We start from the raw sequence: 23,765 nt of genomic DNA, 5'->3' as shown, positions 1-23,765 counted from the left end.
AGTGCAGAGCGGGAGAAATGATTGAAGTGACATAAAGCAGAGGAGAACCGGCTCATCGAGATACTAAACGTCAAGGCCAGACTCCCTCCCCTTCCTCTATAAATCACAGTTTTATTTCTCTGTCTAATCTTCCCACTCTGTCCCTTGTTTCGCTCTTACTTCGCTCATTTCTGCTTCCTACTCCAATGCAAAGACACTTTTGGTGAATTAAATGTACGACAGGATGGCAGAAGGAAATATGAATTGCGAGTCGAAGTTTAATTTAATTCAGCTTTTGCAACTCATCTTGAATGTTGTTTTCTGAGATATTTGTACAAGTCAGGAGCCACGGCAGGATAAAAAACAGCTAACAAATTAGCACGTCGGCCATCTTTGGTCAGAGACTCAAACTGAATCAACCATTTGATGAACAATAACTGTTCTTCATCACGTGTAAATCACATAAACTTTGATTTTCTCTTCATTAACTATTAAAGCAGCGCGATGCATTGTAGGGAAAAAAGGTCAGTTTAGGCTCGTTTGCCTCCTCTGCTGAAGACTTCCAGCTTCGAACACAAACACCAGATCATTCTTGACACGGAGGCATGAAAATAATGACACACCTAGAGAACAAAATGTACATAAATCACTTTACACAAACAAGGGTTTATGTATTTTGGACTCCAGACATGTCAGACAGGAAGGAACGCCGTCACACCAGCTGAGCAAATGTTGAAACAAAAAAATCTGAGAGAGGCCTTCTGAAAAACTGTCAACATTTGTTGAATCCAAAGTTAACCAGCTGAAGTTGAAAATTTTGTCCTTGTTCATAAATAGCACAGTTCTCTTCTTCAGCACAACTGGAAAAGCCCGTTTGGGTATTTATTGCTTTCTCCACCCACGTTAATTAGATCCAGTGCTGCCAAATGCTTTGATTAGAAAAGATATTTGCTCCGTTTATTTGCCCTTCGGATTAATTTGAGAAATGATTTCACAAATTGGTGACTTTAAAAAACAAAAGCCAAGTGCACACCCGTTCTCTGAGCTCGTTTAAAAAAAAAAACACCTTGATGTTACCCATTGTGTTTGTGCGCTGCCGTTTCCAATCCTCCGCTTTGTAGCTTGTCTGGTGGCCATCTTGTTTTGTTTTTTTACCACATTTAGAGGAGAAGTGAGGGGCGGAGCTGGACCGCTCTGTGCTAATCCTGGTTGTCAGGCAGATTTTCCAAATAGGACTCATCGGGAAAACATGTGTGTGAGAAGTAGGGACATTTTCCCATAGACTTCAACACAACATGACTTCCTTTTGTAACCAGTGGACATTGTGAAAGCACCAGCTGAATGAATGAGTTGGTAACGCCAACATATCACTAAAGAATCAAGGATTAAACGTGAGTATGTGCAGCGATGGAGCTTTACACTTTAATGAGATCGGATGCTAATTGCTAATTTCTTCTGTTTTTTGTTTTTTTTTTCTCTTCCCAGATGGAGGTCAGCAAACTTTGAACCAGCTGGGGGGGCAAAGCAAGTATGAAAAAGCACATTTTAGTTTTTTGTGGCTTCACAAACTGTGAAATCAGAAAAGTGGCTCACAGAGAGAAGAAGCCACTTTAGAAAGCAGCAGCTTTTTGGAGGCCCTAAAAATAAACGTTCTGATGGCACAGCAGATATCTCAGCAGACGCACGACTTCATCGGCTTTAATCACATTTCACATCCTGATTTGTCTTTCATCCTCTTCCCTGTTCGCTGTCACTTTCTAGTGTGAGCTACCGTAACACAAGCAGTGACAGCAGCAGCTGCGTGAACCCCCAGAGCTCCAAAACATCCAGTTTGTTAGTCAGACACACCGCAGCAGGAACGTTTGTATACCGAGACACACACATGCTGCTCTCTTGTCCTCTCACGTACCTGCTAATGCATTTTGACTCGCTCATCGATGTTGTCACCACATTGTGAGTGCGTAGGTAAAATATATACGATCGTATTCCACCTTTTGCTGGCCTCATCAGCCGCCGCCTTAATGCAGGCTGACGTGGCAGAACGGCAGCTCGGGCCCTACAAGCTGTCTCTGCTTCATTATTTATGATCTGAGTCTCCTACTCGGTTACTCGGTTGTCAGTGTCGGTAGATTTTGTAGACGTGGATTCAGACACGTTTGGCCCCGAGGAGAAAAAAAAAAAAAAAAAAGTAAAGAAAAGCAGTTTAAATTAATAATATCACTGACAAGCTGAATAAATCATGAGCTGAGTGACTTGTCACTGAGGGGTCAGTGCTCTGCGTGAGCGGGGATAGAAGGTTAATGATGACGTGAAGCCACAGAAGGCCTCTCTTTGTTTTAGTCGTCGTCTTTAGTCGTTTCTTTGCTTCAGGAATAAAGTATCTCAACAGGTACTGGATGGATTACCGTGAAAATTGGTGCCGACTGTCGCGGCCCAGAGACGGATGACTCTCATCAATCTCATTTTGGACTCGCTTGGTGGGACGCTTTGCAGCTAAAGCTGTGCAGACGTGCTGTTAGTTTTCTAGCTGGGACTCACCGGTCTGTTGTCTTGTGCGTAAAATCCACATTGAATTATGATCAGTAGTCTGCGGATGACAAATAAGGCAGTCACAGTTCACCTACTTGTTCTAATAGAAATGTTCAGCTTCCTTTTCACCCAATCGGAGGTAAATTCAAATTCAGCCTGGCACCCGACTGCACAGGTCATTTTTTCATTTAAACTCTCTCTTGAAAAATGACAGTTTGTTTCAAACTGGCTTTCTAAAGTCAAACATTTTCACTTGAATCCTGCGTTGAATCTCAAGTTGAGTTTGTACAGCTCACATTTAATACAAAATTCAGTTTTCATTGCTTCCGTACATGAGTTTCCCAGCACAGTTTTTAGTGTCCAGAGACTAATTTCTACTTCTTTCTTCTTTTGATGAGGGGTATTTGAGAACAGAGCAGCGGCAGCTAAGAGTTAAAAGTTTGTTTATGACATATAAAGTGAACCGGACGTTTAGAAAATCCAGTTTTATTCCTCACATTGTTCAGTTAAATGCCTTCATTTGGATTCCCTCAGGCAGCGGATTATCTGCTGATGAGGTGTATTAAACATACAACAACCAAATGAAGCTACATCTGTCACCAGCTGCGTGACCCACGGGTGTCCCTGAGTGTCGGCAACACACACAGACGGACACACAAACAGCTTAACAGATCAAATTGAATTTAGTCACTTCTCGTTTTAACCTGTTTGTTTTAAATCCCACATTTCCTGACGACGATGAGTTGTTGTGATTGTGAGTCCAGGCGTCTCGTGTCAGATGTGTTGTGACACGAGCAGAAAGTTCACGGGGTGACGGATCAGGAGCTCAAACGGGCCGAACCACCAGAACGTCTCCGGCCTGTTTTAGCTTCTCAGTCCGACACATGATGAGTTATTGTGTTGTTAAAAATAACACTGATGATGCCAGATGTGTGTGTGTAGTCCCACAAACACCACACACACTTTCAGTGCTGTCTGCGAGGGCCCGCCAGGGATTAACTGAACACACAGCTGCACACACACACACACACACAGCATCCCGTTTGGTCCGAGCTGGACAGCTGGTTTGTGTATTTGTGTCCTCGGACAGAAGCGCTCAGGGAAACTCATTTCTTTAGTTTGCTTTTTCGGCTGTAATCCTTTATTTGTTGTGTTGTTCTTTTTCGTTGTTTTGGCAGTTTTTCATCACAAGGTTTTTGTTCCTTCATACGTAACAGCATTGTGTTGTTGTTGCACAAATAGTCCCTACACACATGTTCACACAGCTTGATGCAACAAGACTTGAAGTCAGACGTTTTTCTATGTTTAATATTGTTGGGTTCAGACTGCCGCTTCTCATTAATGGGAATCGCTTAATAATTAAGTGACAGCCCTGATTAAAATTCTTTTTGCATTTAATGGCACGCTTTTGGAGCCTTTCTCTGCGTCATGGAGGAAAGGGAGAGTTGAGTTGTGTTAACATGATCCAAATGGAGAACACTCAGCTGTTTTGGCTGCCTGATGTTGTTGCAGACAGTTGTAGTAGAATCCAGAGGAATCGTCAGCTGTCAAAGAAAAGCATTCAACATCTTCCATCCACTATAGGAAATGTGACCTTTCTCACATTTTATTCACCTGAACCTGTTTCACATTTCTACTGAACTAAAAATGCAATCATTCGTTGTTTGAGTCCGTGTCAACAGCAGAGAGGCCCTTTTGCTGTTTTTTCTTCAAATCTCTTTGTTTTACTTGAAGCTGCAGTGACAGCATCAGTGACGTCTGTCAGTAGAAATTCAAACTCTGTCATGCGTCTCAGATATGAAATCACTCACACACACTTTGTTGTGTCGTGCACACAAAGCTCATGAATGCTTTAATGCACTCGCATGGTATATAAAGTTAATGGATATACATAAGCTGCAGGTTAAATCACATTACCATTCAACCAATGCACACACACACACACACACACACACACACACACACTCCATGTTGTCCCTGCAGCATGTGTTTTCCAGGCCTGATTATATAAACTGCAGTGTTTTTGGTAGAAAGATGTGAGCAGCTGCTGCTAACTGGCCTCATACCATCTCACCCTTTTTGTGCCAACACAGCACCAGGGGTCTAACACAGACACACACACACACACAAAAAAATACTTCAGCAAGGTTGCATAACATGACTGTATCGCTCTCTCATCCTTCCTCCTTATCTTTGTCTCTGTTTACCTCTCTCACTCACACACACACACACACACACACACACATTGAGAGTATCCCCTGCAGCCCAAATGTCGAGTTACATAAATTGTGTTGAGAATAAAATGGATGGTCTCACACAGTGAATGCCAAGCAAGGTACCAGGAGATCAAGCACACACAAACACAAACAGAAACACACATACACAAGCTCAGTAACAACAATAGAAGGCTGATAGAGACAATTTTATGCAAGTATGTGCAACAGATATTAGAATATTATGGTATTAGTACAAATATGTGTTTATGTTTGTATTGTCCTATTACAGACAAATATAAAAACTAAAATCAATCCTTAAATATTGTCTCTATTCATTTCCTCTTTAACCAGGTGGTTGTTGGTCTCTGTCTGTGTGTGTTGGCCATCTGACGGACTGGTGAGCTGGGATTCTCGAAGATGGATGGATGAATGAGTGAGTTCTTCTTTAAAATATTTTTTCTTACATATAAGCAGACATATTTGTAAGTGAATTGTCTGAAAAACTTCAAATAGTCAACCCAAACATGTTATACGGCACCATTTAGGTATTTTAATTAACAAACACGAAGAAACGTTATAAACGTGTCCTCATGGATCCAGAGGAGGGATGTTACCGCCTTCAGGTGACACTTATACATCATAAATTCTATTTCTATTTGGAATAAGCAGCATTGCAGGAACAATATCTTTTGAGCCGCATCTCAACAAACAAGAGCTATGTTTGAACTTTGGGATGAGCTGGACCGCTGTCAGTCTTTATGACTCCTGTTCCGGAGTTCAAACACTGAGAGGCCCTTATCAGTCTTCCATCTCGTACAGATTCCTTTAAAATCGTGTACACAGAACGATCATGTTGACATTATTGGTCTCTGGAGGGTCGACGTATGAAAGGCTGCTGCGAGAAGAAAAGAGTCCTGCAGAGAGACAGAAAGCTGAGAGGACGAGACTATTGATATCAAATGAACACGACAGTGAAACCGAACTGCAATCTGAAGACGTGGGAGACAGCAGATCCCTCCTTATTCAAACATTTACATCAACTCAGAGAGGACGGACCGCCGACGAAGTCAACAAAACGGTTCCCAAGAACCTCGGGCTGATTGAAAAAGCAGTCAGTGCAGGAATGAAGCGGCTGGTGTCGGATGACAGCCGGCGGATTGAGTGACACATTTACATGAGACAGACTGACGGACGGCTGAGCTGTGGGACGGTCCCTGTGGCGGAAAATGTCATGACACGACAATGTGCAAAGTTCAGACCACCTGCAGGCGCGAAAAAAAGATGGCAAGCATTGAGATTGAGATAAATTTGGGATTATGAAGTTTAATGCGCTCAGCTTTCAGTAATCAGGAATCTGAACTTTGGTGTTTTCACGGACATTCCTCATCTCCTCCACTTTGACTTCATTCAGCACTTCATCTTCTTCAATCTCATTTCAATGTCAAATTTCACACACAGATTTAGACTTTTCTAGACTTTTCTCTTTGCGACTTCTCTCGTTTCATTCGCTGATGCTCATAAAGCTCAGGGCCTGTTGGGTAAACACTCGCTGCATTGAGGCCTTTTGTCAGCTCTCATAAGCTCATTTCCCCAGGTGGAAGTCGGGGCTGTATATTCAGGCTTTGTTCTGTGGACTCAGGACTGATCGTGCTGTACTGTACACAGTAAGCGCACAACAGCAGGGTGTGGCATCATCATCGCACAACAAGGAAAACTGGCACCCAATTATAACCCTTGTCTGCAGAAATAAGTGGAATCCTCTGAAGAGACCGCGGCGGTTGGACTTGTTGCTGATGTGGACAAATTAGTGAAGTGAATTAGTTTTCTAGCCTGCTGTGTAAAAGAACCAGCTAACACGATGAGGCCGCAGCCACACAGAAACTGAGCTTTATGTTAGAAACAATCTGATCAGGTCCTCTGAAGTGCGACTCACATTTTTTATTATTTTAATTCTTCCTATTTTACCAAGTACATTTCTTGCAAAAGTATTTTTTGGCTTTGAAAAGAGGAGTTAGCGAAACAAAGACAAAAGCAGAGGTTTGTCTAGTTGTCACTTGTAGATCAGACATTTTACTTTTTCACAGGCACATTTTCAAGCAGCTGTTTGTAAGTATTGTTCCTGCTAAGTAGTCAGCGTTAGCATTAAGGGCTTCGTGACTGAAGTGGGTTAGAACTAGCTTAGCCTGATTATGGAAGGAATTGAGTTTAATGCTGCACACTGTTGATGCAACGATAGCAAAAGTTAACCTAACAGTTAACATTGAGAGTTTGTTGGGAAAAGCAGCTGGTTTTCCACTTCCTTCCTTGTTTTGCTGCCTATAAACTGAATAAACTCTGGTGTTAAAGCACTCGTTGCACATTCAGTCTAAACACTGCTGGAATCTGCTTTGAGAAAAAACAGCAACTGTATGTTCGTGTAAAATTAGATTTGAATGGTGCGTCATGATACCTTTTAATGTTCTGATCACTTCCATTAATTAATAATTAATTAAATGACTCTTAAAAGAAATATCTTAAATAAAAGATAAAGTCAGAACTGAATACAGAGTAAAACACAGTTTTTTGAAATTTGAGTGAACTGACCCTTTAAAACCCGACTTACATGCGAAGGTGTGTGTTACTAAACGGTAACTGGAGCTGCACGTTCTCTGGTCTCTGTTTCGTCCTGTCATAATTAATGCAGCAGTTCATGCAAGAGCGGTCGGGAAGCGGCAATTAAACACAACTATGCATGACAAATATGACGAGACAGGCAACACACAACATACACACACGCACGCAGACCTTTTGCTGCGGCCTAGAGGTATGAAGACATCAGGAGGAGTGTGTGTTCAGCCTGAACACAGTGTGAAAGAACACAAAACAAGCCAGGAAGGTTTTTGCTGTTTATTTCAACACTAACATTCTGCTGTAATATCGTTTCAGGACGCAGCCGCAGTGCCGCTGATGTGGAAGCTCTGCCGGCCGACACACTGGACACACGGCTGCTGGGTCTCCCAAGGTTTTTACTTTTCACCATTTCACCACGTCCACAGAAAACACAGAGTGACGGCAGAATGATGCTCTCCTCTGTTTTATCTGCGCAGTTCTTGGTGGAGAACACCACGAAAGAGCGGCGACTATTTCCAGGATGTAAAAAAAAAAACAAACAAACTGAACCAGAGCTTAAAATAGTTCCTTTTAATGTCGCAGCGTTCAGAGACGCACGAGCTGTGGGATTACTGAACGGGGCCATTTCTCCCAAAAGCACCTTTAAAATCCAGAAGATGTTCGTATGGGCCAACTTACTTTCCTATAAATGTTTTGATCAGGCAAGAAACTTATCAGTTGAATTAGCTGTGCTGTGTTTTTGTTGCTCCAGCTCAGGATCTTATTCTCCAATTAAAGAGCAGTGACGTAAACATGAAGCCATTTTCTGTCTGTGCATTTCGCTTCTGGTTGAAAAAGATGCTTTTTGGGGGAAATTAGATCAATTTTACAGATAAAAATTCAGAGCTGTGGATGTGACGGACAGCTGGGCATCCTGTGAAGCTTGTTGAGCATCAGAGGTTTGTAAAATAAACCAAAGAAACAGGACGCTCCTTAGAAAGACACCAATCCGATTAAGTCCAACTAAAACTAGGTCTCTGCTGCTTCAGTTTGGAACTTATTTTTCTGTTTTGCGTCTCCCCCGACCTTTATGGAAGTGAAATCTACTGTTTTCCCACCCTGTAGGTCACGACCCCTAAAGACAATCAAATGATAAACCTGAAGAATCACAAGATCGGACCAAAGAAACCAAATTATGTCTGAAAAAACAGATTTTTTTTAATACACACACCTCTGTTTTATCAGATTGTTACTTTTTTATCTTTCAATGAGGGGACGAGCTGACTTTAAAGAGGTCGTAAGAAAAAGCATCGTGAACTGGTGCTTTGAAACAACAGTTAGATGATTTGGGAGATGTTTGAGGTTTTTTTTTTTTTTTTTGCCAACAGTTAGTTGAAGGGATGAAACATTCTTTTAAACAGCCAACAGTGAGCTGTGAGGAAGCTTCATGTTCAGCTCCAGCTGGTGAAACATCCGACCGCGGACAGGACAGGACCAAATAAATAACTTTTTGTGCTTGAGAGGCGAACATTACATCCACGCTGAGGACAGTATCAGGTGATCAAACAGGAATTTGTGTTTCAACTCGTAACATCTGCAGCTTTTGTTTTATGTTGTTTTTTTTTTCTTCCTAAATCTACACTGCCCTGCGCTGTCTTTTTGATTTACTACCATTTCCATCGATATCATTCCTTTTTCTCAGCGGCCCGATCCTGCTCGTGCTGCTGTTTGTCTCTGCGTACAGATAGAGGGACTGTAATTACTGTGCATTAAGGTACACTTGATGTACAGAGGGCATTAAAACAGCACTTAGCTTCAGCTGGTATCAGACGGCTCTGACTAAAGCCGGCTGTTGACTCCTTGTAAACCAGCCAACCGTTAAAGTTGGTTGGAGGTCTTCAGATAACGCGTGGCTTGTTCTAATGCTCTTCTAGGCTACTCCTCCTAACGAGTGGTGGTACTTTGCTGCCCTTCCTCGTGGAGGTCAAAGGTCAGCTATGGAGCAACGAGGCTTGTCTAAGCATGCTGTCCCTCCGAGCTTATTGTGCAACGACTACATATAGAAATTATTGCTATAGAAGTACAGTGTCCATACTGAGGTGCATTGTGGGTAGGAAGACCTTCTCCTGGCACTGCCAACACTGATTTCTCTGCCCCTGAGTTTGTGCCGTCCTGCCGCCAAACAAAGTGAGTCTACACCAGCGACTCGCACACAGGCGGGTTGTCAGAGTCCTGGCTGTGCATGGAGCTCAGGCCCGTGTCCGAGTCCTCGTCGTTGGTGTTGCAGGACTTGGAGAGACCTCTGGCCTGCTCCACCCAGCCTCCGCCCTTCTCCGAGGATGCAGACTCAGTCTCAGCGCCCACCGCCCCCAGCTCAACCTTACCCCCCTCAGTGTCCTTGCTGCTGCCCTGCTCTATCTCCATGGTCTCCACTTTGGCCAACAGGTCCAGCAGTTCGCTCTCCTTGGTCTCCCAGAGTGCCAGACTCAGGTCCAAGTCCCCCCTGATGGCGTCCAGGTCTGTCTTCAGCCTCAGGCCGATGTACAGACTGGTGTCCAGCTGGGTCCTGATGCGCTCCTCTTCCAGCGCCATCTCGCCCTCAGACAGACTCTCAACATCTGGTTCCGCATCTGGAGCCGCGGACGCGGCGGGGCGCGTCTCCTCGGCGGCCTCGGCTCCTTCCTCCTGCCGCCGCCGCTTCATCCAGCGGCGGTTCAGCTCCTCCTGGATCTCCCCGGTGATGCTCTCCACCAGCGCCTCCCTCTCCGTCAGCTCCTCCTGGAGCCGGATCACCTCCTCGCAGCGGCGCGCGTACTCCTCGAACTGCGCCAGCGCCTCCGCCGTGCAGCGCGCGTCCTGCCGCTTACAGTCCGCGGCGGCGGCGGCGGCGGCGGCGGCGTCCACCAGGTACGTGTCCTGCACATAGTTCACTCCGTGTCTCTTCATGCGGTCGAAGTGCACTTTGGCCTCGCAGCGCTCGATCTCCCGGTCCAGCTCCTTGATCCGCTGGATCTGCTGGCGGATGGTGTGATCCTGGGAGATCACCAGGTGGACCAGCGTCTCCATCCTCTCCACGGAGCTCTTGTCCTTGGAGACGGTCTGCTCCTTCTTCTTGTTCATCTTGTCCAGCTTCCTGAAAGCCTTCCGGACTATCCGCCTCTGTTTCTCCTGGGACAGGTTGGCGGCGGCGGCCGCGGCGGTCCAGCAGGTCTTGGCGGTGCCCTTGAGGCCGCCGCCCGGCCCGCCGCTCTCCCGGCTCTGGACCACCCGGGCCTCGGCGCTGCGGGGCCCGTTGTTGGGCAGCGACGCCTCGTTTTTGACCAGGACGAAGCGGACGTTCTCCTGCTCGTCCCCCCAGGCGCTCCACAGCCGCAGGATTTTGGTCTTGTTGGGTAAAATCCTCTCGAAGCCCCTCCACTTCTCCACCACGCAGTAGGACTGCGGGGACCCGGACAGCATCGCGGCCGAGCTGCCCTGCCGCAGGTTCTGGTCCTCCAGCAGCACTTTGACCACGTCGGCGCAGGTGGTTCGCTTTGTGAGCCCGGAGACGAGCTTCTCCTCCCGGCACACCCACACCGAGATCTTCCCCTCCTCCGGTTCCATCTCCGGCTCAGCTCAGAGGGGGAAAGTCAGCTGGGTGATCCGGGTCAGTCAGAACCGGAGCTGTTTATGTCCATCATATTAATCAGAGAAGCAGTCAAAGAATAAGTTATCCTTGAAGTTCCCACTTCAGCTGCGCTCACAGGTCCGGACAGAAACCCGCTCCAGCTCCGGAAAAAGCCTCAACAGTTGACAAGTGACCTCCATTTATTTCCTCAGCGGTTCGTCCCGGTTCGTCCCGGTGCAGCCCGCCGGGACTTCATCCCTCTCTGCCGGGCAGATTGAACTGAGGAGAGCGCTGCGTCCTTGTGCCGGGACAGGCTGCTGCTCTGTGGGACAGAGCCGGAGGAGGAGGAGGGGGGGGTGGAACAGCTGGGACACGCCCCCCCCCTTACGTCACACACAAACACACACCGACACACACACACTTCTACACGGTGAAAACAGTGAAACGACGGAAAGTCAGCAGGAAGTCCTCCAGCGCATCCTGAGGGGTTAAAGGTTAAAGGTCAAGCGTTTAGATTCCAACGCGGATAACTTGACACGCAGTCTGAGCTGCACTTCTTGCTGTTGTGTTTTCAGAACAACTCACCTGCTGCTGCAGCTCGAGCAGTCTCTCCACTCCAAAAGAGTCCGGGTTCAAATCTGCTCAGCAGTGTTCTCATACGCCGTCTGACCCCCATAATCCGATCTGTCCGCCATTTTGGGTCAGAAAGTGGTGGATGAAACTCTGTTTGTTTTTGGTGTGTGTGCTGTAACCTCAGCTCAGAGTGATGGCTCAGGCTGAGTTTGTTGGTAGAATAACTGCTCAGAAATCCATCTGGGGGATGTGACAACACACTGATGTGTGTGTGTGTGTGTGTGTGTGTGTGCACACATGCACACAGTGTTACTCAGACAGCAGCATGACAACACACATTCACAGCACCAGATTTGGATAAAGCGTCCGGGATGTCAGACATCTTCTTAGATCTCACTTCCTGTGAGGTCATCACCTCGTCTGTGTGACCAGCTGCCGACGGTTTTTACCACAACAAATAAAACCACACATCGAGTTCGACTAACGCAAAAACAAGTGTGGCCACAAAACATAAAACATAAACCTGCCATGTTAGCCTGATAACACAAAAAAAAAAAAAAAAATCACCCCAAAAATTATTCGTTCAAGAACTTTTTTCCTGTTTGGTAAATATGTGCTCCATTAAATTTACTGAGAGGATAAATAATTCAACCAGCCTGTTAAAATTGAAATAAATAAACAGGGAAGTGAAGGGAAATAATTACATTTATTTGAGTAGAGCTCCCTCTAATGTTCATACATGATACTGCAGCGTTAGAATCCATTACTTCACCCAGGCACCTTCGTGTTAATCTGATTAAAAATGTATTTTTGAACATTAGTAAGAAAATAAATAACTCTGTAAATCCTCACAAGGAAAAACTTTTGAAGTGTGAAATGTGTGTTTGATCATTTCAGTGATCTTCACTTACAGCCTGACACAGAATCATAGATTCATGTGTTTTATGATATAAGTGCACTGAAGCTCATTTTGGGCACGGCTGTTAAACTTTGTATAAAAACAGCAAGGAAATTCGAAGTCAGAATCAGGACCAATAACAAAAAAAAAATTGTTAGGTTTCACACAGTGTGGTGCTTCTAAATGTACACAACTCTAAAATCTGAAAACAAAAGAAAGAAAATCCAGAGTTAAGACTCTTTGTGATGCTGATGAGTGAAGACAAAACCTCAGAGAGCAGTTTGGAACTGACCATTTATTTAAACTGAATAGCATATGCGTACAAAGTCTCTACAAAGCTAGAAAATATCTAACATACTTTTAGCCGTGGGGGGGTCGGGGGGGGGGGTTACAAAGCAAAGATCAGACCCTGTGCAGTACCAACAGACACACATCACTAGCTCTTGGATTTTTTTTTCTTTTTCTAAATGTACTCTCTTCTTTCGCAAAATAGGATAAACATTAGAATATCAAAGATATACACAACATCTGTAATAAACGTTATTGTCACCTTTATACAAAGCACCTTATCAAAAACCCTCAGTGCGCGCACGCACACACACACACACACACACACACACACACACACAGATGTACACACTCACACACAGTTGTATCGCACGTGCACTGGAGTGAAAAGATTCAAGGCCATTTTGGAGTTGATTACAGACAGGGGGGTTTTCTGTGCCACATGAGGTTTCGGGAAAAGAAGATAAATATCCAACTTTCACGTACGAGATAACATCAACAACACAGACAACAATGATTCAGAAACTCAGCGGTCGGCTGCAGTTTGAAGGTATACACTGCGTTTTTCGTGGGGCTTCCATAGTGTGAGCTCATTCTCTTCTCTAGCTGGTTATAATGAGTAGACATCGAACAGTTGAGTTAAAAAACAAGACGTTCAGGGCGTTTCCAGGGGCCGTCTCATACAGTCTGCCAAACACGATGAAGAAAGGTGTCCATAGTGGTCAAATTCATTATTAATACATCTGTACAGTTTTACAGCGTAGCCTGTGAGCTACAGGTGTTTTTTTTTTTTTGTTGTTTTTTTTTAGTTGATACTCTTCTCTATTTTTTAATTTTTTTAATTTTTTGGCAGAAGCTTGTAATAAATCACTTTTCCTCGGGTTTGTGTTGCATGGCGGCTGTCTTTGGTGAGCAGGTGGTGGATAATGTCCAGACAGAGGGTCGTTATTGCAGATGTTAGTTATCATGTCTGTGAGTGTGAGACTAAACTCTGGGATTGCTACAGGCAGTGGAGAAGGAGTGGGGTTCCTCCTGCCTGTGTGTTGGGACGATGGCGTTTTGTTGGACAGGTGTAACCCGGAGAGATACCCACACGACTCTTTAGACAAAATAGAGTTGGGAGGATGACAAATAGAAATATTTTTAGGCACAAAGGTAGAAAGTCCTCTGAGTCGTTCCTCGTCAAGACCAAATATTTAACAGTTGACCAGCTCTGACTAAAGATGGCTCGGCTCAGGGTTGGTAAAACAGTAGAAGCTCCCCAAAACACCCCATCATCCAGGAGAAAAAGTAAACCTTCATTATTATAAATGGGAAAATCTCTGGGCCTCACTGATACTATCCTTTCATTTCCAGATGAGATGTTACGAGCTTCAAATCTGTCGGCTGCCTGGAAGGAGCTGGAGGTCAGCTAAAAAGCAGGTAGGTGGTTCAGTTATCCAGCTGCCTGTTTATCAACGGACCGGGTGAAACATTAATTTTGACAAAGTGTGGTTTACGACAGCGGCTGCCAAGAGTTAAATAGAGAAACTGAGGCCATGTGATTTATATTTAACAGTGCAGGCCAAAATAAAGTACGACAGAAAGCTCGCTCAGTGTGCGTAGTGCTGATTTGCTCTGTATGAAGACTGTTTCAGTTTTAATGGATTCTAAATTGAAATATTAACGACGCTACAGATAAACAGCAGGTAGAGCCGTTTCTCAGCTGGGTGCCATTAAACTCTGAGTCCAGAGAGATGATGAAATTGACTGAGCAGCAGTTTCTCTGGAGGAATCTGTTTTTATGTGTGTGAGGAATGTTCCAGGTTATTTAGGTTGAAGACGCTTCAGTGAATATTGAAGTCTCTTTTCTGTGGCACTCTGTTTGTATCAACATACATTTCTCACCTCAGGCCAATGCTAAAAACCTGTTTGTGTTATTTTGAGTGTTCGGATGTGCATTTGAGTGAATTCATGGCTCCAACAGCTTTAGAGCTTCAGAGGTTCTGGACAGGTGCTGTTAGCTTCATACAGAGACGGGACGGCTGTTTCCTCTATTTTTATCAGTCCTCATTTAACTCTTGGCCAAAAAAGTGAAAAAGTGCATTTTCCAAAAAACTCAGCAACTCACAAATAATCAAATCATGAGCATGATTGCAACTAATTTTAATTCTATGATCAGTAATGGCCAATTATTTTACAGTAGGGAAGGGTTAGGGTTAGTCTTCTGTTCGAGGCGCCATCAGCTGCTGAACATGAACTGAAACAATCCATCAGATTTAGTGTGTCTTGGAAAATAAGAACATATTCTTTAAAAGTGGGATTTGGTTAAGACAGGTGATCCCCTTTTTGTGTGCTCTGTGTATTCACTAAAATGTCTCTCTAGCCACCATCTACAACAGCAAAAATAAGAGGACTCTCGTAAAAGCCGAGTGAAAATGTTTTCCTCTGTTCCCAGCCGAAGGCACTTCATGCTGCTGAGCTCCAACGGACGGACCACCGGTCGCACTGCTACAGTACACGTCATCAACAGGTTTGTTTTTTTGTTTGTTATTTTTTTGGTTTCTGTTTCATAAATCACTTTTACGCTGACATAAACACATATACATATTGTGTAACTGGAAAAAAAAAAAGTTCTCCACTGATTAAAGGGAACTGTGTCTTCAACTGTATTACGGCGCCCTCGAGCTGAAACCAAACACGGCAGCGATGACGTCTCAGGCGGGACAATCTGTGTCAGTCTGGATGTGTTAAAGCTGAAGTTAGCTGGTATAAAGATGATGAACTGGGTTAAGATCAATTTTCAGATCGTAGGTTTCTTTTAACCTAATCAAACGTTTCCTCCCCTCGAACAACCACCACTGGCGTCGTCGTGTAGTTCATAAGGTTCACAGTGCTTTCCAATGGACTGACCACAATAAATTCTGTTGTAATCCTCAAGATTTTCATGAAATCAAATCCAGTCTTTGGCTCCAACAACAGCAAACAGAACTATTTAGATTTTTGTAATTTCATCTTGTTCATCAGCCTCGTCATCCGCGCAGCTGCTGGCTTTTACTGTGAAAAACCTCGCAGGAAACAGAGCAGATAATCACCAAATCCACCTGGACCAAAATCTTGAGGATTACAAAAATATCTCAACGTATTTATTTAAATCTAGAAGACGAAGAGTCACCTGTTGCACAAAAAAAGGTACCTGAATTGTTCAATTTCACTTATAGTTTCTTCTTGACATAAATTTCAGATAGTGTTCCTGGAATTAAAATATAGTCTATATGCTACTATCAATAAACAATTTCCCAAAGTTTAGAAGCTACTCTTATTCTTTTCTTTTTTTTTTTTTTTTTTTAGATGAAAACATACAAAAGGTAAAAATTTGATTTCTTCTCTTTGGGACAAACCTCTTTTTTGTGCAAGAATGCAGCTCACACAATTTGCAGCGGCTATCTGTACAAATCCAGCTCTATATTGTACTATATGATAATGCAGTAGTGTTATTTCCTCCGGTCATCGATGATACACAGGGTCTGACCTTCAGTGTCCGTCAACATCTTGGTAGATAACACACACACTTATTCCACAGGGGCCGAAAATTACATATTTGGGTTTTGTTTAGTTTTTTCCTCCCCCTCGTTTTGGGCTGAGTTTCACCACCCCCCCAAAAAAAAAAAAAAAAAAAAAAACACACAGCACAGAAATCCGACTTTCTTTTCCATTGTCAGAACAGCAACATGTGAATTTACTGGGAGAAAGTGGGGACGAAAAACCAATTAGCAGGAAATGTGACATCTCCTGGTGATTTCTGAGTCGGGGTGTTCTTGGGAAAACCACTCGGGTCGATTTTAATGTGTTTCTATGGCTGCACTGCCACTGTGCTTTTCTTTTTTTTTTTAATCAGCTAATGATCTGCAATCTAACACTCAGGTCTCCTGTTGGGGAGACTTCTGCAGCATACGGCGTCAGGTCTGATGTTGATTTAAAAAAAAAAAAAAAAAATTCCTTTTAAAATTTTATCTCGTAAGCAGCAGTGACAATGCAGCCAATTTCTCCCTCCGCTTAATCAAAGTTGTTTGGCTAAAACACACTTGACATTTCACCTCCAGTGTCGCCACCAATTGCCAAACAAAGGCCATGTGTGTATTTGTATGTGTATCTATATACACATACACATATTTCTAAGTGTGTGTGTTATTCCTTGACCAGTCGGTAGATGTGGTGCTGTGCTCCGTGCTCGTTGTTGGACACCTCGAACACACACGCCATACACAGCAAGGTCTCCTGAGTGTCTCTGTTGCTCACCACCTGGACGCACAAACAAGAAAATTAAGTCTTAAAAATCAAATCCGTCGTTCTGTCACAAATGGAGCCGCCTACAGATGGCCATTAGACAAAAGGCTGAGTTAAGGCTCATTTTTCAGTTTCTACATACAATCTATGTCCTCACCATCAGAATAGTGAAGTTCTCCAGCACGCTGTTCATCATGTATTTCTCGGGCAGGTGTTTGAGCTTGTGGATGAAGTTGATCATGTATTCACACATCGGAGAGCGGCTGATTCTGTAGACGAAGCGCCCGTTTTCAAAACGTGCGTACTCCGTCTGAAAGAGAGAGAGAGAGAGAGAGAGGAAGCCAAACATGGTGACTGGGCCCGTTCTTATACATCACACTGATGAAAGCATCGTAATGTCCTCTGAGGACAGAAATCTGGGGGTTATTTATTTGGTTACACAACGCCTGCATGACAAAGTAGACAAATGGAGTGTGAAAGATGTGGGAGCAAAGAACACGTTGGATTGTGGGAGGTCCAGGGTTGGTTTTCAGCCACTTAAAAAAAAAAAAAAAATCTACCTCTTACAAGACCCGTGACTTTCGGTGCATGTGAGAAGTCTTTTTAATTCGCTGTGAGGCTTGACAGCTGAAGAACTTCTAGCTCTTGGCTTTGTGTGTCTCTGGCTTCTTTGTTCAACAGAGGCCACAAGAATATATCATCATTTTATTAGATAATAATATAATAGATGGAGGAAAAAAAAGATGACTTCCTGTAAGCGAGAAACATTTAAGAGGAGCTGCTATTAAAAAAAATGTTTAATGGACGGGCTCTCTGTTTGTTCTCCTCTCATCCATTCTCAGATCTCAGATCATAATGAGGATAGAAAAGCTCCCTCACCTCCACCTTCTCGACCACCTGCTTGCCGAAAGAGCAGACCTTGGTGGAGCAGGTGATGGTCATGTTCTCTGAGCTCTCGTACTGGCTGGTGACGCCGTAAAAGGCCGCAGGGTCGTCCTGCACGTTATAATTCAGGTCCGCCTGGAAACCGCAGAGGAAACAAACATTATCATATGCAGATATGCAAATACACACAACAGATCGATGTTGATGGACCTGATCTTTGGATGTAATCAGTCAGAAACAACGTGAGACTGAGCACCGCTTGCTTTGTGTTTCCAAAGATACCCAACAGCGTCCTCTGCTGGTGACTCTGCACGTGTCCACACGGCCCAGCATGCACCATCAGACGGAGGCCGGCACAACAACAGAAGGTCATATTCAAAAATGAACCTGCATATTAGCTCCAGAGGTTCGATCTCCGTCATGTCAAGGCCCATAAAAGTCCATAATAATTTCCCATCTTTAATAATCAGCTCAGCGGTCTGTTTAAAACGAACCTGCTCTCACACCTGGATTACACAACATCCCTTCATCTCATCATGCAGCATCAGTCTAATGGAGGTAAATGGGACAGAGCTTCGGATGATCCAGGCAGGTGTGAGGATGCTGCTGTTTGGTTTAAAAACTCGTTTCCTCATCGCTGGTTTTGAGGTTTTTTAAAAATGATATTCCACTCTGCCCGGCCGTCGAGCTTTGTGCTCGTGGTGAAATAAAAAAAAAAGTAGCAGCCAAAAGAGTTTTCTTTTACTTTACAGATGATCTCACTACATAATCATCTCCGTGAGACTCGAGAATAAGTGACTGATTTCAAGCATAATCAATATTGTACACATTTTGTATTAGCTTTTCCCAGCAGAGGTCCTGTTTACACCGTCACACCAAACAGAAAGCATCAATTCATGTCCATTTTCCCAAAAGAAACTCAGACTTCAAAAAAAAAAAAAATCTGCGATATTCTACAATTTCAGGCTTCATGCCACAAGTTTTAATTAACTTCAGAGAGGAAGCTCTCCACACACACACACACACACACACACCTGATACTGAACCCACTTCACTGTCCTTCACCTGCATGATTGACTGTGCCTAAACCCCGCCCCCAAACAGGAAGTGTCCAGTCATCGCCTAGCGACTGTAACTAGGGAGGGCGGAGCCAAACCAATTAAAGAGGTGATGATGCTTTTTAAGCTCTTCATTGTTTCTCTTGCTAAAACTGTTTTCGAGCTCCTTTTAATGCCACAATCAGCGTTTCTGTTAACTAACTAAAGTTTGGTAAGTAGATTATTAAAAAAATTTTGTTTGTCCGAAGCAAGATGAGATTTTTTAAACTTTATTCTGTGAAATTAGTTAAAAAAAAAAAAAAGAAAGAAAGAAAGACTGAATGTGCCTGTAGGTCTGAGTGTGAGTGGTTGTTGGCCCCCCATGACACAGAAATGGATAAGAGGTAGAAGATGAATGAATGAATGGCCAGACTGTGATTGTCACGTCTAAAGTGCTCCGAAGGAGAAGCAACACAAAGACTACATGTGTGATGCTTTTTGTTGCCAGGATTTTTGAAAGTCCTTTGGTATACTACAGCATCAACAGTAAAGTGAAACAACACACACACACACACACACACACACACACACACACCCAGGTGTACACAGAGCAACCTGTGAATCAGGAGGTGAGCAGGTGTTCAAACAAAGCGACTCTGCTTTCATCAACCCACCACCTCCATATCCCAGGTGGAAAGACAGAACACACATGTACACAGCCAAGTACACACAGACACACACACACCTGTAAGTATAGACAAAGATTTGGCGCTGGGTGGAAAAATACAGGAAAACCTAATAAGGTATCTGCTCACAACAAAAATTCATTCAGAAATAAAACAATGAAAAATAAAAATACAAACACCAGGTGAATAATTATTAGTAATTATTATTAATTAGGCCCTAAATGGTATAAAAACAGAAATAAAACAAAACGTTTATGTGTATCAGAGCAAGCGTTTGTCTGCTCACCCAGAACTTGATCAGGTAGAAAGCGTTTTGCGGGCCCTTTCCGAACAGCTCCTTGAGGCCGCCCTTCTTCTCGGGGAACTTGTCGTAGATCTGCCTGATGTCCACACACTCCAACAGCGGGTCGCTGTAGCTCGGACTGCTCTGGCTGATGTGCACAAATAGGTGCTTGTTGTACTGACGGAAGAGAAGGAGCCGAGTCAAATGAGGATGGAGGCAGAAAAAAAAAAAGACGGAGTTTCACTTTGACATTTAAGATCATTCCTGATCCCCCTCCTGCTCTTAGCATTCAGCCAGAATCGTCTTAGTAAGAAATGAAAAGAAAAATGCTTCTTTTACAGCCTATATGAGCACATAGTTGTGCTCATATTGTTAAGCATCTCAACATGTTGTGTCCTGAATGATGAACCCAAAGCGGCTACAGTTAAACAGGAAGAGACCTTCAATATATTTTCCAGCTCGTGAAAACTGGCGGAGGACGCATCAGCGGCGCCGACGACAGACTGTCATGCCGCCTGATACGAGGAAACTAAAACGTTCAATTTAATGCTAAGTGGTGAAAGTGGACGGCAGCAGTTGTGATATACTTTGATTTTCAACAAAAGACACACACTGAGCCAAAGTCTTACATCTTCGTGTGCGCGACCTGAAACTGGGAAATCGTTTGAAACGCCTTAGTAGCTTCATGATCTAACGCTCTCCTCGTTAATGCTTTTGTTAGTGCTGCAAACAGGTAACTTTTTTATTTCTCTCTGTAGCAACAATTAAATGAACTAAATACAAAAAATAACATCATTAACGTGTGTAGGCTAGTTCATGGATGGACTGAGCTAACGACGACCGGTCAACCTGGAAAAAAATCAACCCTGAAGTGAAAACCTTCATTTGAAAAACCTGAAACATCTACAAAGTTTTATTTGATTCTATTCTCGTAGAAATGGCGTACACGTATAATTTAGTGTAAAGTTATCGAGATGAATCTGCTCTTCGCCAATAAAGGCCTGAACTTGTTCAGCACTAAATGTAATATGAAATGTAAACATAGTATGTTCGTCAGCTTATCAGACATTTTTAATGCCCAAACCGAACCTTCATGGATTAATAAAGATTTATTGTATTCTAATTTTCACTGACAGAAATGTAAACAATGACGGAAATCTGACACAAATTTGACAAAAGCATCTATTTCATTGTTTCAATGCCACTGTAGAACATTTAGAGGGTTTTTTTTTTTTTTTTTGCCACTGTCCAAACAACGAAGCAAAAAGATGAATGCCAACTGTCTGTGAGCACAAGGTAGAAAAATGACAGTGAGTCCACAGAGCGGCAGGATGACAGATAGACTGAGCGCAGAGACAGATAGAGCTTTACAAAGGTTATTCATACTCGGAGACACACAAAGGGCTTTAACGCTGTTCTCTGCAGCGGGGTTATCTGTCATCTCGGTTTATGGGACAATAGGGAGTGCTTATTGTCGTCTGGTGCTCCTTCTGTGTGTGTTTACGTGATGCTCACCGCTTCCTGGTCCCTCTGCGTCTCCAGGAAAGATGAAAACTCCACCAGCCGTAGCTTGGTGGTGCCGATGGAGCGACCCTGCCACGCCGGCTCTCTGTGTGTTTGGGCTGTGGTGGGAGGCTCGTAGCCTGGATGACCAACACACAAACAGACACAAACAGGTAAACACACACATCCTTCTTTGATGCAGATGTGTAAAATTTCTGCCATTACTGCAGCCTGGTGGGCGATGCCGCGCTGAGGAGGGTTTAATAAGAGTGGACGGCTGAACAACTCTTACACTGGATTTAGAAAAAGCATCTCTCCTCTGTAGTTTCACGCCGCTGTAACCGACATTTAGCGTCATCTGCTGTCTAACCCCGCGGGGACCTCGGTGTTGAGTTGAAGGATCAACAAAGACGGGCGACATGTCGCCTTCTTAAATTCCCGAAGCGGCACTTTTGTGGGAAGATACTGTGTCCCCGCTAGAATCAGCCACTTAGCTGAGACTAGCCTGATCACCGCTGATTCCCAACCTCAGGTCTACGGCCCACTGGGGACCCTCCAAAGCAGCACAATATTTCATCATCCCCATGTTATCCATATATTTATAGGACCTTGACATCCTCATGCTATCAAGCAGTCCACCTTTGCAGCCTCACTGCATTTATTCAAAAACTGTTTAGTAGCTTTTTTAGCAGAAAAAAGGCTTTCGCCAGGTTTGAGCTAAATCAAACTTTTGATTTTATAGATTCAGTGGTGGTGATGTGGCCTAGTTTCATTTATAACTTTATAACATTAGCTTTTTACTTCTATGCGATTGAGCTTCGAATACCAGATATCATGTCAGATATATCGTATCAGATTAAGTATCATAAACTGTTGTTTGTCAAAACAGAGCTTCTTTTCCACAGTAATCCAAAAGCGCACAGAGGCAAGCACAACAATTACAAAAGATACATTTCAGTGTTACGTGATTAATTTAAAGCTGTGTAGGAAAAGTCATCTCCTTTTTCTCTCTTTTACCCCTCCGTGTGGCAAACGTGGAGCCACACTGGAGATGCTGGTGCCCAGGCTGAGTCAAGAGCCAGCTGCCTAAAAGGCAGGAGAGAGGGCCGCCCGTCTGCTCTGCAGAAAGGAACTAATTACACCGTGGTCCCTCTCACCTGAGATTGTCGTGGTCCCCGCTGTCTGCACATTGTAGGCTTGCTGAGAGAACGGCTTGATGCTGGAAGAAAAGAAGAGACGGCCAGGAGAGCGTTGAAAATGGAGGAAAGAGGCCAATCGCATTGTACATAATTTACACAGAGAGGAATTCTTCTCTGTGTCTTGTGTGAAAAGTAACAGGAGCTCCGAGGTCAAGAGTGTCTCTGAGCTCAGTAACAGCTATGCCGACCCCATTTACTGTGATTATCATCATCACCATCATCATCATCATCATCATCATCTCATGGTCGCCTAACAGCAGCCGGCAGTGAAATGAGCAGGGTTTGAATCTGGAGCACAATAATCCCCTCTAGCTGCCGTCTATGTGATACAGGAACTAATGTGAGACGGACAATAAACAAATCTGGACCTCTGCATATAGATGATGAAATCAGTTATGATTTATAGAGACGGGGGAAGTTGTGTGAGCCGGCAGAAACACAATGTCTTCTCTAATATGAACCGAAGGTGATGCATTTGGTGTTTATCTGATTTATTTATGTGACATTTCCATCTGCGGCGAACAAGAAAATGTGTCCACAGCCTGGAAAGGTTTTAATGGAAACTACGGCCACCTGCTCCACCTTTTAATAATCACACTAGAAACACAACAGGTGGATGAAATGTGTCGCCATTTGTGTAAGCTTTGGAAACGGATATGGGATGCGAATCGTCATATTGTTTGGTACCAAAATGAGGAACGTCCTCTCATGACAGGATCAAACCACGAAACGTTTCTGCGTATTGATTGTGAGCTTAAGGAAAAGTAATTTCCTGTCCACTTTTTGTTTTGACGCTTTCTGTGTTTTTCTGTATTGACATGAGAAGATTTCTAAGCTGTCCGGCAGCAAAATCAGTTTTCCGTTTGCGGCACATTTCAGATGTTGGATGTGTTTTTGAATATTCATGTATGAATTTGAAGCTTGTTTCCGTTACTGGCAGATAAATAATCATTTATTTACCACAAATCCAAACAAACTGGATTGTACGATGCGGTGTAAGGTTTACACACGCAGGCCAAGTTGAGTCATTAAAATTATTCTAAATAATTATTTATACATCACAAAATTACATCCAGACTCAGTCCAGGTTGTTTTAAATGTTGCAGCCACAAAGAATTCTGGGAAGGAAAAAAAAAAAAAAAAAAAAAAAGTGGCTGGCAGGAGGTGAACTTTAAATTTAATTGAATTTAGTTTAGTACCAGGCACGTATCATCCAATAAGAGCCAT

At 43.6% G+C, this 23,765-nt stretch overlaps 2 protein-coding genes across 4 annotated transcripts in view; both read right to left on the bottom strand.

The window, feature by feature from the left end:
* Window positions 1-8,598: 8,598 nt before the first annotated feature.
* On the bottom strand, window positions 8,599-11,236 carry rassf10a (Ras association domain family member 10a). Its single transcript, XM_029522909.1, has one exon. The coding sequence runs from the start codon at window positions 10,914-10,916 to the stop codon at window positions 9,507-9,509; it is 1,410 nt and encodes a 469-aa protein (XP_029378769.1). The 5' UTR covers window positions 10,917-11,236; the 3' UTR covers window positions 8,599-9,506.
* Window positions 11,237-13,440: 2,204 nt separating this feature from the next.
* tead1a (TEA domain family member 1a) overlaps window positions 13,441-23,765 on the bottom strand; it is a 35,343-nt gene continuing 25,018 nt past the window's right edge. For all 3 annotated transcript variants that reach the window (XM_029522645.1, XM_029522644.1, XM_029522646.1), the window contains 6 exons: window positions 22,497-22,558; window positions 21,352-21,479; window positions 19,840-20,013; window positions 17,825-17,965; window positions 17,103-17,255; window positions 13,441-16,960 (listed from right to left, as the gene is read on the bottom strand). In XM_029522645.1, the coding sequence (XP_029378505.1) occupies window positions 16,847-16,960; window positions 17,103-17,255; window positions 17,825-17,965; window positions 19,840-20,013; window positions 21,352-21,479; window positions 22,497-22,558 (772 nt within the window). In that variant the 3' untranslated portion in view covers window positions 13,441-16,846. The remainder of the gene's footprint in view (window positions 16,961-17,102; window positions 17,256-17,824; window positions 17,966-19,839; window positions 20,014-21,351; window positions 21,480-22,496; window positions 22,559-23,765) is intronic.

This window comes from Echeneis naucrates, chromosome 16 (assembly GCF_900963305.1).
Source record: "Echeneis naucrates chromosome 16, fEcheNa1.1, whole genome shotgun sequence".
In the NCBI taxonomy this organism is placed as follows: Eukaryota; Metazoa; Chordata; class Actinopteri; order Carangiformes; family Echeneidae; genus Echeneis; species Echeneis naucrates.
Note: the sequence above shows the minus strand (reverse complement) of the source record. Positions and strands in the feature narration are given on the sequence as shown.

Bases quoted from the DNA above. Each gene is read 5' to 3' on its own strand.
- rassf10a (XM_029522909.1), bottom strand. From the start codon at position 10,916: ATGGAACCGGAGGAGGGGAAGATCTCGGTGTGGGTGTGCCGGGAGGAG.